General features: G+C 41.2%; 1 protein-coding gene across 2 annotated transcripts; it reads right to left on the bottom strand.

Moving 5' to 3' along the window:
- Positions 1–2,705: 2,705 nt before the first annotated feature.
- LOC118389898 (uncharacterized) lies at positions 2,706–10,328 on the bottom strand. 2 transcript variants are annotated; one of them, XM_035779857.2, is made up of 5 exons: positions 9,881–10,328; positions 8,350–8,667; positions 7,928–8,203; positions 7,517–7,612; positions 2,706–3,365 (listed from the first exon to the last, which is right to left on the bottom strand). In XM_035779857.2, exons 1-5 carry the CDS (start codon positions 9,945–9,947, stop codon positions 3,226–3,228), a joined length of 897 nt encoding a protein of 298 aa, XP_035635750.1. In that variant the 5' UTR covers positions 9,948–10,328; the 3' UTR covers positions 2,706–3,225. The 2 variants fall into 2 exon arrangements, with proteins under 2 accessions (XP_035635750.1, XP_035635751.1); XM_035779858.2 differs by having other exon boundaries at positions 8,087–8,203; positions 9,881–10,325.
- Between the last annotated feature and the right edge of the window lie 3,463 nt (positions 10,329–13,791).

The raw sequence follows: 13,791 nt of genomic DNA, 5'->3' as shown, positions 1-13,791 counted from the left end.
GGTGTTGGGTTCTGGTGGAGGACAATCTGGACCCTCAACATCATCCATGATCTCCACCTTCACCGCCTGGACCGATCCGCTCCTCGGGGTCATTAATCTGGTCAGAGTCGTCCTGTGGCTAGAGCCACGCGTCAGAGGGTGGGTACTGTCACATCTTCTCCTGCTCCTCCCCCTCTGGCGTACAACATCGCCAGAATACTAACCACTGGTCCTGGGATTCATCATTATGCGCACCTGTTATTCATGATTCACACCAGGACTTCATTACCTTCATCATTTCCTCCCCTTTATATGTCACTCCTTCATGTTCTCTACCAGTTGGTATTGTTCTTGTTTTATTAAATGTTGCATCTGCTTCCTGACTCACAGCGCTGATATTTTGACTCCAGCATTTCGGATTTGCAATGATACAAAGTGCAGACAGTCAGCTTCAATTTGAGGGTATCTTCATCCATATTGGGTGAACCGTTTAGAAATTATATCACTTGATATTTGTGGCGAACTTTATCACTCATCATTATTCAGCACTAACCATAATCATGGTAGTATTCACATTAATGTAGAAGTGTCTAGAAATGTATTCTTATTTACAAAAGGGGCTCCAAAATAACACCATACATTATTTACCATTCATACAATGTGAAACGCAACCAAAACAAACAGAAAATGCATCCAAGATTTTAAAAAGTATCTCTTCAGTCTCATTATTCCACTTAATTTGTATGGTTTCTTTACATGTCTTCAACACCAGCCACTCTTGTCTGTTAAACTGAGAAAAGCACAGCACCTCTGTTCCTTTTATAGTTAATCGTCACTGAATTTCCTTTGTGTAATATGACTGCTGTTGGATTTGAAAGTAAACCTGTAGAAAAAAGAGACCAATATTGATCAGTCCGAGAACAGGTGATTAACTGGTTCAGGTGGTGATACATATGACAATTGTAAAAATATTTTAAGCCACTTCACTTCCAAGCTCCATACTGGCTGGGACAAATGTATTATGTGAATACATGTAGGGTCTGTCTACTATATTTACCACAAGTGTAAAACCAAACAGCAAGTCTCTCAGTAATCACTTTTCATTTTGGTTCCGTAGTTTAAATATTTCAGTTGCAAAGGCATTGATTCTTTCTTATGCAATCATGAATTGTAATTTGACCTATGATAGTCCACCCCCCACCCCTCCCCCTTAGAAGAAAACTGTTTGAGGTGGACTGGGCACACACTGTGTTATGCCATGAGGCCCACGGTGTCCCCAGTGCGCAGGTATAGCCCAGTGCGCTACATCGCAGCACCTCGTATTGGCTGGGCTAGAATGGGCATCGAGCCAGGAGCTATGAAGCCGGATCAGCGCATCTGGTCTCCAGTGCATCTCCTCAGCCCGGGTTATATGGCACCAGCCCTATGCATGGTGTCCCCAATTCGCCAGCACAGCCCAGTGTGGTCTGTTCCACCCCACCGCACTTGCTGGGCTATGGGGAGTATCCAGCCAGGACAGGTTGTGCAGGCTCCACGGTCCGGTTCATCCGGTGCCTCCACCACGCGCCAGGCCTCCAGTGGCAGCCCCGCTTCCAGAGTGTCCCTCCTGTCCAGTGCTTCCAGAGTCTCCCTCCTGTCCTGAGCTGCCAGAGCCGCCCATCTGTCCTGAGCTGCCCGTCTGTCCTGAGCTGCCAGAGCCACCCGTTAGTCAGGAGCTGCCAGAGCCGCCCGTCAGTCAGGAGCTGACGTATACTGTAAACGAACCGTATCGTTTAAATTGAGCGTACTAGTGCTTCGCCTGTCTACCGGAAGTTGATGCTGTTGCTATTCAACCTCTTGCTAGCTTGTTAGCATAGCAAATGACTAGCTAGACATTTTACGATTTTGGGTGTGTTCGTGAATTAAATCTGGAGTGCCAGAGTACACTCTGGGTGTTCGTAAATCCAGAGTGTTATCAGATTGTCCGTTTGTAAATTTTGAGCGTTTCGCTCTCAGAGCGTTCAGAGCGCACACGGGATGCTTTGGCCAAGGAGTAGGGTTGATCCAGCATTCAACGGCAGTCAAGCACCCAAGTTACTGGGAACTCCTTCAAGACTGTTGGAAAAAGCATTCCAGGTGAAGCTGGTTGAGAGAATGCCTAGAGTGTGCAAAGCTGTCATCAAGGCAAAGGATGGCTACTTTGAATAATCTAAAATATAAATATATTTGGAATTGTTTCACATCTTTTGGTTACTACATGATTCCATGTGTTATTTCATAGTTTTCATGTCTTCAGTATTATTCTACAATGTAGAAAATAGTAAAAATAAAGAAAAACCCTTGAATGAGTAGCTGTATCCAAAGTTTTGACCGGTACTGTATATACTCTGTGGCTTTGGTGAGCAAAAAGAGACCTTTAGAAATTATAAATTGTTCACTCTGAAGACTGTGAAAAGTCATAAAGTCATAAAACTGTGAACTGTGAAAAAAACTCCACATCAAAAAGACTACTGCAATCAATGATGGCGAAAATGGCTGAGGGGCCTGCAGAAGTGGACAGCAACATTGCTGAGTGGTGAACGTGATAGACTGCACCATAACTGTTTCCAGTCACATGAAAGCAGACTGTAGCATTGACACCATTGTTGGCACTTTAACAGGAACTCAGAGTTGTTCAACCTTTTCTGGAACAACCAATGTGTACTTGTAATAACAGAACAAATCAAGAAAAGTCATGAGTCTGCAGGTGCAACGCAGATAACCAGTACATTAAACCATTTACATACATGTTAATTTAGCAATGAATTTCCACAGGATTGATATTCAGAACATGCAAATCTCATAGAAAATAAGTCCCAAGCAGGTGTTGAGGACATTACATTAATTTACCAGTAGTCATTGGCCAAAACACTCTCATCCAGAGTGATTCACACATGCACAGTAAGGTTTTATATCACATTAAAAAGGACAGCAAGAGGAAAACGTTATATACAATTTAATGATATCAATGGCAACCACCCAATGTATGCCTAGAGTAAATGTTTGGAAAGAGTTTTTGCGTGATTGCCAGATATATTTTAACCTGTTAAACTCTGAACCCCCAAAAAATAATAATCAGAAAATAGAAATGGACATATCATTTGAAAGCTACAGGCCTTGTCTTTTTGGAAATCAAACTAAAATCTTACTGCTGACAATGTCATAATGTTGCATCTATGAACTCGGATGAAAAGAGGAACAAGGATGTCAGAGTGAGATTAAGATTGTCTAGTTCTCATAAATGCATTGTTCCTGGATGGACGCAGTGGTCTTCTGTCTCTGTTGGGTTTGTGTGCTGAAACTGAAGTTCTCGTACACCTTGTTGTTATATGAGACGGAATCACCTTCATCATTGGTCCTCTGCCGACCTGCATTGGGAGAAGGCCAATCAACTAATCACATTTTGTGTTGACTCTTAAGCTGAATAGTTGCCTACTACTACGTTCCAGGCAACATTTTGGTGGTGCAAAATAGCACAGATTAATCCAATTAAATGACAGTTTTTAAACAGAGCTGTAACAGAGCCATAAATGCATTTGTATCCAATATTTTTTTAGACGATCATGCAACATATTAAATAAAGCACATACTAAAATAGCATTTTGCATGTGGGCTGATTGATACTGTACTACTCTTGAAAAACATTGGTAACTCTCAATTTAGCTTAATTTTTCACACCTCTGTTGTGTTGTATGACAAGTTTGTGGGAACTATAAGGTCATATTGAGATTTGAGCTGAGCTGTGCTGAGCTCAGGGCCCCCCATTTTTTTTTTCTAGAGTAGGATTGGGCAACTGGTGTTCCGGGGACATGAAAGGCTAATTAAAGCCCTCTTAAATCAAAACATTTTGCCAAAAATAGTGCCGGTGTGACACAGCAACTTCAATGCGCTAGTCTAAAGTCTAGAAGTGATTCATCATTTTGATATGTGGTGAATGAAAAATAAAATTGTGTCATGTTAAAGGTTAAAGGTCCAATATCAAATAATTTCTGGTTAAAAATTAAGAACCTTACTGTGATTGTTTTAAATTAAAATGGTCAAAAATAAACAAAAAATAGCTTCCTAGCGAAGAGCAATTCCTCAAGCAACAATTTTGCTAAGACTGTCTGGGAGTGGTCTGAAGGGAAAACTGAAAACTAGCTGTTATTGGCAGAGAGGTTTGAAACTCTCTTTCTTATTGGTCTATTAATGAATTTAACGCCAGGTGATGTCACCAGTCAGGCCAAAACTTAATTCCACCAAAACAGGCTAATATTTCAGCTCTTGCACTAAAAGGGCATTATAATCATTTTCACAATTTCACAGTATTATTTCAACCTCATAGTATGGAAATACTGTATATGTCACGCCCTGACCTTAGAGAGACGTTTCATTTCTGTATTTGGTTAGGTCAGGGTGTGATTTGGGGTTGTCTATTTCTTTGTTATTTGCCGAGTATGGTTCCCAATCAGAGGCAGCTGTCTATCGTTGTCTCTGATTGGGGATCATACTTAGGCAGCCCTTTTTCCCACTTTCTGTTGTGGGATCTTGTTTTTGTTAGTTGCTGGTTTAACGTTACATTACTTTACGTGTCGTTTATCTTTCTTGTTTTTTTGGGTTGTTCATTTAATAAATTCAAAATGTACGCCTTCCACGCTGCACGTTGGTCTCATTCCGACGACAGCCGTAACAGTATATACTGTACAGTGCGTTCAGAATGTATTCACACCTTTTGCCTTTTTCCACATTTTGTTGTGTTACAAAGTGGGACTAAAATAGATTTTATTGTCATTTTTTGTCAACACAAAGTACTCTTTAATGTCGAAGTGGAAGAAAAAATATACATTTTTTTTAATGGAAAATAAAACGCCTTTCACAACTTATCTAGTCAAGATATGCATTCATCCCCCTGAGTCAATACATGTTAGAATCACCTTTGGCAGCGATTACAGCTGAGTCAATCTGGGTAAGTCTCTAAGAGCTTTGCACACCTGGATTGTACAATATTTGCCCATTATTATGTTCAAATTGGTTGTTGATCATTGCTAGACAACCATTTTTAGGTCTTGACATAGATGTTCAACACAGGTTGGTGGCACCTTATTTGGGGAGGATGGGCTTGTGGTAATGGCTGGAGCGGAATGAGTGGAATGGTATCAAGCACATCAAAAACATGGTTTGGTCCCATTCCATTCGCTCTCTTCCAGCTATTATTATGAGCCGTCCTCCCCACAGCAACCTCCCCTGATGTTCATGTAGATTTAAGTCAATACTCTTACTCAGCCACTCGGGAACATTCACTTTCTTCTTGGTAAGCAACTCCAGTGTAGATTTGGTCTTGTGTTTTAGGTTATTGTCCTGCTGAAAGGTGAATTTGTCTCTCAGTGTCTGTTGAAAAGCAGACTGAACCAAGTTTCCCTCTAGGATTTTGCCTGTGCTTAGCTCTATTCCCTTTCATTTTATTCTAAAAAACATCCTAGTCCTTGCCGATGACAGGCATACAAATACATGATGCAGCCAACACCATGCTTGAAAATATGAAGTGGTATTCAGTGATGTGTTGTGTTGGATTTGCCACAAACATAACGCTTTGTATTCAGGACCAAAAGTTTATTTCTTAGCAATTCTTTTTGGCAGTATTACTTTTTTGAATATTTTTATTCTATATAGGCTTCCTTCTTTTTACTAATTTATTTTAATATTGTGGAGTAACTACAATGTTGTTGATGCATTCTTAGTTTTGTCCTCTAACAGCCTTTAATTTCTGTAACTGTTTTAAAATCATGGTGAAATCCTTGAGTGGTTTCTTTCCTCTCTGACAACTTAGGAAGGGTCACTGTATATTTGTAATGACTGTGTGTATTGATTCACCATCCAAAGTGTAATAAAAACTGCACAATGCTCAAAAGGATAATCAATGTCTTTTTTGTTTTACACATCTACCAATAGGTGCCCTTTGCGAACCATTGGAAAACCTCCCTGGTCTTTGTGGTTGAATCTGTGCTTGAAATTCACTGCTCGACTGAGGGACCTTACAGATAATTCTATGTGTGTATCATGTTAAACACTATTATTGCATGCAGAGTGAGTCCATGCAACTTATTATGTGACTTGTTAAGCACATTTTTACTCCATAACAAACGAGTTGAACACTTATTGACTCAAGACCTTTCACCTTTTTATACATTTTTAAAATGTCTGGAAACATAATTTCACTTTTACATTATGAGGTATTGTGTGTAGATCAGTGACACACAATCTCAATTGAATCAATTTTAAATTCAGGCTGTAACACAACAAAATGTGGAAAAAGTCAAGGAATATGAATACTTTCTGAAGGAACTGTAGGTCTATGCACAGACCTCACAGAGTCCATATGCTGAAAATGACTCACCTGTAGTTGCATGCCCTGCATAGAATTCCCGTGTCACGCCCTGACCATAGAGAGCCGTTTATTCTCTATGTTGGTTAGGTCGGGGTGTGACTAGGGTGGGTTATCTAGGTTATTATCTGTCTATGTTGGCCTGGTATGGTTCCCAGCTGATTGGGGATCATATTTAGGCAGCCTTTTTCCCACTGGGTTTTTGTGGGACCTTGTTTTTGTGTAGTTGCTGTTGAGCACTGCATTTACTTCACGCTTCGCTTGTTCTGTATTTTTTTGGTGAATTTAATTTATTAAACATGTGGAAGTCTACGCACGCTGAGCCTTGGTCCGTTAATTCTTTAGACGATCGTGACAGAAGATCCCACCACACAACAGGACCAAGCAGCGTGCCCAGGTGGAGAAAGTATCATGGACTTGGGAGGAGATTTTGGATGGAAAGGGATCCTGGACTTGGGAGGAAATCGCCTTCCTTGGAGGGAGACTCAAGAAGAGAAAGGAGGACAGCGACGAATCCGGGGTTCGCGGCCAGGTAGAAAGCCCAAAAGATAGCCCAAAAAATGTTTTTTGGAGGGGCACACGGGGTGGTCGGCGGAGCCAAGGGGTGAACCAGAGCCAGTCAGGGAGTCGAAGGAGGAACTCTACAAAAAATTCTGGAGAGAGGTGTTGGTGATGAGAGCGCTGCAGAGCGGGCGTGTTCCAACACACTGAGTCCTAAAATGGAAGCTGATGTGATTTGTGGTTTAGTCCTTAAATTGGTAGCCTACAAGCCAGGATGTCAACATAAGATAGCAGGCAAAGGCGTCAACAGCAGTCATTTCCTCTTTGAGTATGAGGGGGCTGAATTTTTCTCCAATGAGAGTAAATATCACTTTGAAATGTAAGGTGACGCTGTGGCCAAGATTTTGTCTGTAAGTAATGGTCCACTTCTGCTTTCTTTGTTCAGGATTCCAGTGAATCCAAACAACAAACCACAATTTAAAGTGAACTGGTTACAAGACCAGTGACTTGAGAGTTACCTCAAATGATCAAGCCTGTGAATAAAGTAATTGACCTTGGAACTTACATGGCCTTTTGTGTAAATAGAAAAATATGGATAAATTGTGTAAGCTTAAGAAAGCACTGTACCAAAAAATCACTATAGACTACAAGACTTACATTTGTAAATACTTATGGTGACAGCTGCGATGGCCACAACCCCGATGGATGTGCTGACACAGATGATAGTCAAAAGGTTGTTCTCATGGTAGGTCTCTGAAACAACAAGACCATCAAGGGTCAGAGATTTATCGTTATAGATAGTGTCATCAATCAAAGTGTCCAGCCTGCCATATGTGATTGTGAAGCTTGGGGCAAAATAACAACCTGATTTAGCTAACCCCACTGTTCAGTGTCTGTTTATCACAGTTTTTCTATGACCTTGTGTGTCAAGAATCTTGTCAGGTTACACTTAACAGTCAACCAATGAATTAGAGGGAGAAAAATAACATAAGCAGAAGTTAATTACTATTAAAAGTAGACTGCACTACTTAACAGTACATGTATTATGTCTGAATGTCACCCACTCACTGTAGGGAAGTCTGATGCTCAGGTCAGTGTTATTGGCTAGGAGTCTGACATTGCAGGTGATCGTGTCACCCTCTCTCCACACTGATTGGCACAGGGTCAGAAAGCTGCTCTGTTTAGAGGGGCTGTGATTGGTCAACAGTGTCTCCGGTGAACCCTGACCTTGTCGGGTCCAAGTGAAGTTGACGTCCTGGGGGTCAAGGCCCTCCAAAGTACAGAGAAGCTGGATGCAGCCAGGATCACTGCTGTTCAGCCTCTCTAGGACTAGACCTGGAAGCACTGCAAAAGAGAATAGCACTGGAACTAGAACGACAGTGAAAAGACTGTAAATGCCATTCTAATATCCTACTGTATGCTTTGATTTAGAGACACAAAAACCAGTAAACATGTGTTTATAAAGTGATATCTTCAACGAGATAAATTACCTGTAACTTGAAGATCAACAGTGGAGGATTTCTCAATGGTTGGTGGTGGTATGACTCTTGATATTGAGCAGGTATATAGACCAGAGTCGGTGCTCTTTGGCTCTGTAACATACAGCTTAGGAGGTTGTCCGGTTACATTGAATTGAGATTTACAGGATACGACTGAACTGATTTCTCTATTCACATTGTATTCACAAATAATGCCAGGACTTCCAATTTTCTTCCATTTAAAAACAACTTTCCCATCCAATCCAAAGGGTGAGGGACAAGGAAGGTGGGAAGGACTGCCTTTGGCTGCTCTAACGGTCTCCTTAACACCTGCGGAACCAAACAGGATTTTTTATTTTATTTGCAAAGTTAACACAATAAAATAGGACACAGGTTATGTGCTCATTCATATTCAGGATACTGTACACTCATGATACTACGTGAGAGTAAAGGAAATGAGCAAAAATACAAATAATGGTAATAACAACAAAGTTCATCCCATATTAAGATCATGCTATATTAGGCCATACTATTTACATATGTCCAGTACTGAAAATACCTATATGAAGTGGCTAAAAGTTGATGTTCCAGATTAATGCAACCAAAGCAGACTCCTCAGAGGAAGGGGTTTACTAATGCATTAGTTCTTTAAGCTATGTTGACTATGACATTAGCTAATATGGTGACAATGAAGTAGGCTGTGTGTAGAGTTGAGATCTTATGGTATGAAGGTTTGGCTTGGAAAGGTTTTTTCGCCTGCTCACAGAGAGCGGTTTTGTTTTGCACTGAAGTCCACAAGCGAAGGGAAAAGATGAGAAGAGGAGAGTGTGTACATGCAAGAAGAAATTATACAATGAGAAAAGTGATCATGCTGTTTGTATGTTGCTGTATTGAAAGTGAACTGTGTGTGCAGGTGAACAGGGGTGTATTCATTCCGCCAATTCTGTTGAAAAACATTTCTTAAACGGAAGCAAACATACCTTATCTCAATTTGTCCAATACAAACTCTCGTTTACAACTGTTTGTACTATTGATTACACCGTAGATAAGCTAGATGCAGGCAAGAGTGTGCAAAGCGGTATTGAATTGTCGGTTACCCTGATTACTGACATTTTTCTCACAACCTGTGCACCTACGTTGTAAACTTGAATTCATAGGCTAGATGGAAGCAACCTCATCATGTTGTAGCCATAAACCTATCAGTGTTACATTGAGCTGGGTGAATGGAATATGAATGACAGTCATCCAATATACTGTAATAGAAATAAGGCCATCCTCATAAAAAACAGCACGGACCGCTACTGAAACAAGGCAAACCCAAATAGCTGTTATAATATAATATTCATATCTACATTGACTGGTCAATCAATAACTGGTTTTCAACTGTTACAGTATGTTGATTCAGACAACTAAACCACTGAATGGACGAATCACCCTGAAATACTACTGTAGCTTACATTTTTTTTTACAATGGATCATTGTACAACTGCACAACTAATAGATAAATCCAACCAAAATGCAACAATAAGACAGAAATACTCACCAGTAACTGGGGTAGAAAGGGTGAGGGTGAGGGTGGTTAGGAGAGAGAAAGCTTGTGGCAACAGCATTGTGAACAGGGAGACCTACACCCTCTAGCCAAAGACTCTGTGTACCGGTATGTCTGTGTCTTTCAGACACACTAGCTGATCATGAAGCAAGTACGCATGCACACTCACACAAACACTTACATTCCCTGTCATGTCTTCCTGTCCAATGGAGGAAAACACCCACTGCAGAACTAAGCAGCTCACAAGTGCCAAAACCTCAACTCTTTCCTTTCTACAAGAGACCATTTCCCCCCAACAGTGTAACTACCTTTTTATCCATCTATCACTCTAAATGACATGATCCACAACTAATAAAGCTAAAATATGATGCTCACACAACTCTCAGAATTAGTAGTTCATTTGGCTAAAATCCTAAGAGACATGTAAAGTTACTTTAAAGTTCTCAGTTGGTACAGAAAGTGTGCTAGAGTAAGAACCACTCAGAGACCTAATTATTTTGCTCTTGATTGGTTGAGGCCATACCACCTGCTCGTCAGCGGTCTGCACATTCGCAGTTTCACAGGGAGATCAAAGAAACCTCTACCTAAAGACTGGTTGGAACTATATGAAGGAAATAACGGAACGCTGTGAAACAACAACCTGTGGTTAGTTAGTGGACAGACGTTTCCTACAAGTAGCAGTTCCCTCAAGTAGTTTATTGCACAAACTCAAAACTTAGAAAGCAGTGTCTGAAGTTGTCAAAAGTTTAGATATCTGTTGGGGCTCGAGCTTGTTACCGGATCTAGGTTAGTGTTAGAGTGGCGTAAATTCGAATCTGGTATCAGGATAAATATAACAATGAGTCACCGATTTTATACTATGTATTTTTTATTAGCTAAGTAATAAATAGCAAATGCAACTTTCATATATACGGGCTCACTGTAATACCACACAGGGCAGAACAGAGAACTGACAAGATAATATAATAATAATATATGCCATTTAGCAGACGTATGTAAAACAGTATTCTTTATACTGTGATAGACAGTTCCAACCCGTCTGTTGGCCTATCACAGTAGAGACTGGGCGTGGTTTAAACTTGCTCAGCCTATTGCAGGCGCTCAGGCGGGTCCCCGCATCTTGGCGCTTCTGTTGATAGATGTAAATGTTGCTTGTGAAGAACATCCAGGCTCTCATGCTCCATACCGTTATCTCGCACCTGGCTCCTGTTATCTAACAAAAGACTGCTTGTTCTCGCAACACCCCGCTCTGAATGTGCCCCCCTCCCAACTAATTTGAACAGTTCCTGTCTTCATGCTTCTCTGTATTTTTCCATCATGAGAAAGTCCCTTGGCCCTGATGCTTTTAACAATGTTTCAAGTCAGCTATGTTGCATAACACCTACATACATCCACACAAGCCAACAGCAGATAATATTCAATCATATATATGGTAATGGCTATAATGTAAAACACAGGATCCAACAAACCCCCTGTTGACACCCGCCAGGGTGTCACTCATTATCCTTATTTCAGCGGTCCCAACATAGTAATATGTTAATAGCATTTCATGAAAATAACAAAAAGTTTATTATTAATAAAACATAATTATTATTATTTTTATTATTTTATTTTTATTTTTACAGAAAAACTGAAAATAAAAATCAACCAAGAAAAAATAAAAATCAAGTGATATATGCTTATGTCTCTCCCTGTTGACAAAAACAGGATAATACTTTATTGTTTATTGACATGTAAGATGTAGGGTAAAACTTTGGTCATGGAAAACAGAGTAAAGCAGAGCAAAGCATTATTATAAACCATCTGGTCCTCTCAGCTACTATCCTGTACCAGTTGGGCTTCATGCCACCCAGGGACTCCAAACCTTCACAACAGGGAGAACAAACATACTGGAAAGAAAACCTATCATAAAAAATGTATAACAAGGAACTGTGGTGGTGTAACATTTATTCTACTACCTCACCCACAGCATACCATGGGTCATCCTCAGTCAGTCTCATCCTCCCCTGAAAGCTTGATTCAGTATCAGCATCTCCAACTGGAGCATCAAGCAAAGGCATCATGCCTGAAGCCTTCACCACATCTGTAACAGACTTCTTAAAACACGGTATGATGCAAGCAGCACAACACATAAGCAATAACAAAAATACAAGAATTAGGGTCAGAAATCCAGTAACCACCATACATACCAGTGTACTTACCAAACCAGGCTCCCAACCAAGAGAACAGTCCAGACTCCTCCACCCCCGCCATGGTCCTCATCTCAGCAGATAGTGCTCAAGCCTATTAAGGGCCTTAGATATACTACCATCTGGACTGGTGTTATTAGGAATATACGTGCAAAATTATTCACCGAACATCTTGCAGACGCCCCCCTGACTGGCAAGAAGCATATCCAAAGCAAGTCTATTCTGTCTGGCAACCCTAGATGTGGCCTCCAGCTATTCAGACATACCAGTGAGTGCATCACGGGAGTAATTCCCAAAACGCTGTTGATTATGGTAGATATAATTAATCCATGCAGTCTGTCTAGCATCCACTATGGCTGGACCCATAATAGGTAGTAAGTGCCAGAGTGCATCATTCCCACCCAAGGCCTGAAACTCATGAGGAACCCCCACTAGCACCCCCAACAGGTTAGTGTGTATGTCAACTACATCCTCCGTCCAGGATGCATGTTTTCAGGTCCCCCGGATACAGAACCCAACAGCTGCTCAGCAGTAACATGAACAATGGTCAGTGGAATTATCAAACTGGTCAGAGCACACGTACCTTGCCAGTATCCTCTAAGAATGGGTCTCAGCACTCTTTTGGGTCCACAGATCCACCACACATCAGCCAGACCACTAGTTTGGTTTAGGCCTGTAACTGGCCAAGTGGAATTATTGGTTATGTTACTACTGCAATCAGCTTCAGGCAATCTCCCATAATCAATGCCATTACCTGTACCCGTGATGCAACTGTAATTGCCCCCATATGCCTTAACACCCCAAGGGGCCCGATGAGGAGGTACTGTAGGAAGCACAAGGCTCAAAGAGGAACAGAGAGTTGAATTGGGCTGAACCTGGTAAAAACCTCAGAATACACAACCACCCCTCTCCTTCTCCTATAGCAAATGGGTGTGTAGCCAGAACAGGTCTAGCATGTCTACAAATAATGCAGTCCTTTCTTCTCAGGGTTTTAGCTGTGCACCTCATATAAGACGCCACAAATTGTCCCTACCATCAAAACCAGTCTCAGTGCCTAATTGATCAATAGCCGAATAGTCTCTAACATTAATTACCTGAATGGGATTTTTAACACAGCGGTGGCAGGTTCGGTCCAGGGGTGGTAGAGGATTGTGTCTGGCCCTGGTTCGTCTGGGACCTCTGGTTTTGGCAGCACCTTAATAGAAAACACACCCATCGTGTCTGTACCGGTCCTTTGTAGTCCGAGGGTGTAAGTGCCTGCATCAGAGAGCTTAATAGTTTTGATGGTTAGTCGGATTTCATCACCTTTACAAAGTTCAACAGTGCTCCCAGGTTTCCCCCATATGATGGAAAACCTATCCACCTTTGTGGGATCCCCTATGCTATAAGAATACCCTCTTCTCCAATCCCAAAACTGTCCCAAATTGGTTATCATGTAATCCCCATACGGACACCCTCCCAATTTAATATAATTTAATTTATAATTTTCGTCCACTTGTTCTGTAGACATACATTCAGCACTCCACGGGTCAGAACCTGGAATCCGCTGGTACCTCACCAGTCCTGGAAATAAGGCCTCATACACAGGGAATTAGACAACAGCCCCATACAACTAAAACAGTCACACAGGTGAATGTAGCCCATAATACAGTGATCATAATATTTTTTCCCATTTTCCAAACATACTTATCAAAACAATTAGTCAGAGAAGTATCC

The sequence above is a fragment of the Oncorhynchus keta genome, chromosome 11 (assembly GCF_023373465.1).
Source record: "Oncorhynchus keta strain PuntledgeMale-10-30-2019 chromosome 11, Oket_V2, whole genome shotgun sequence".
In the NCBI taxonomy this organism is placed as follows: Eukaryota; Metazoa; Chordata; class Actinopteri; order Salmoniformes; family Salmonidae; genus Oncorhynchus; species Oncorhynchus keta.
The sequence above is the reverse complement of the archived record's forward strand: the minus strand, read 5'-3'. Positions and strand labels throughout refer to the sequence as shown.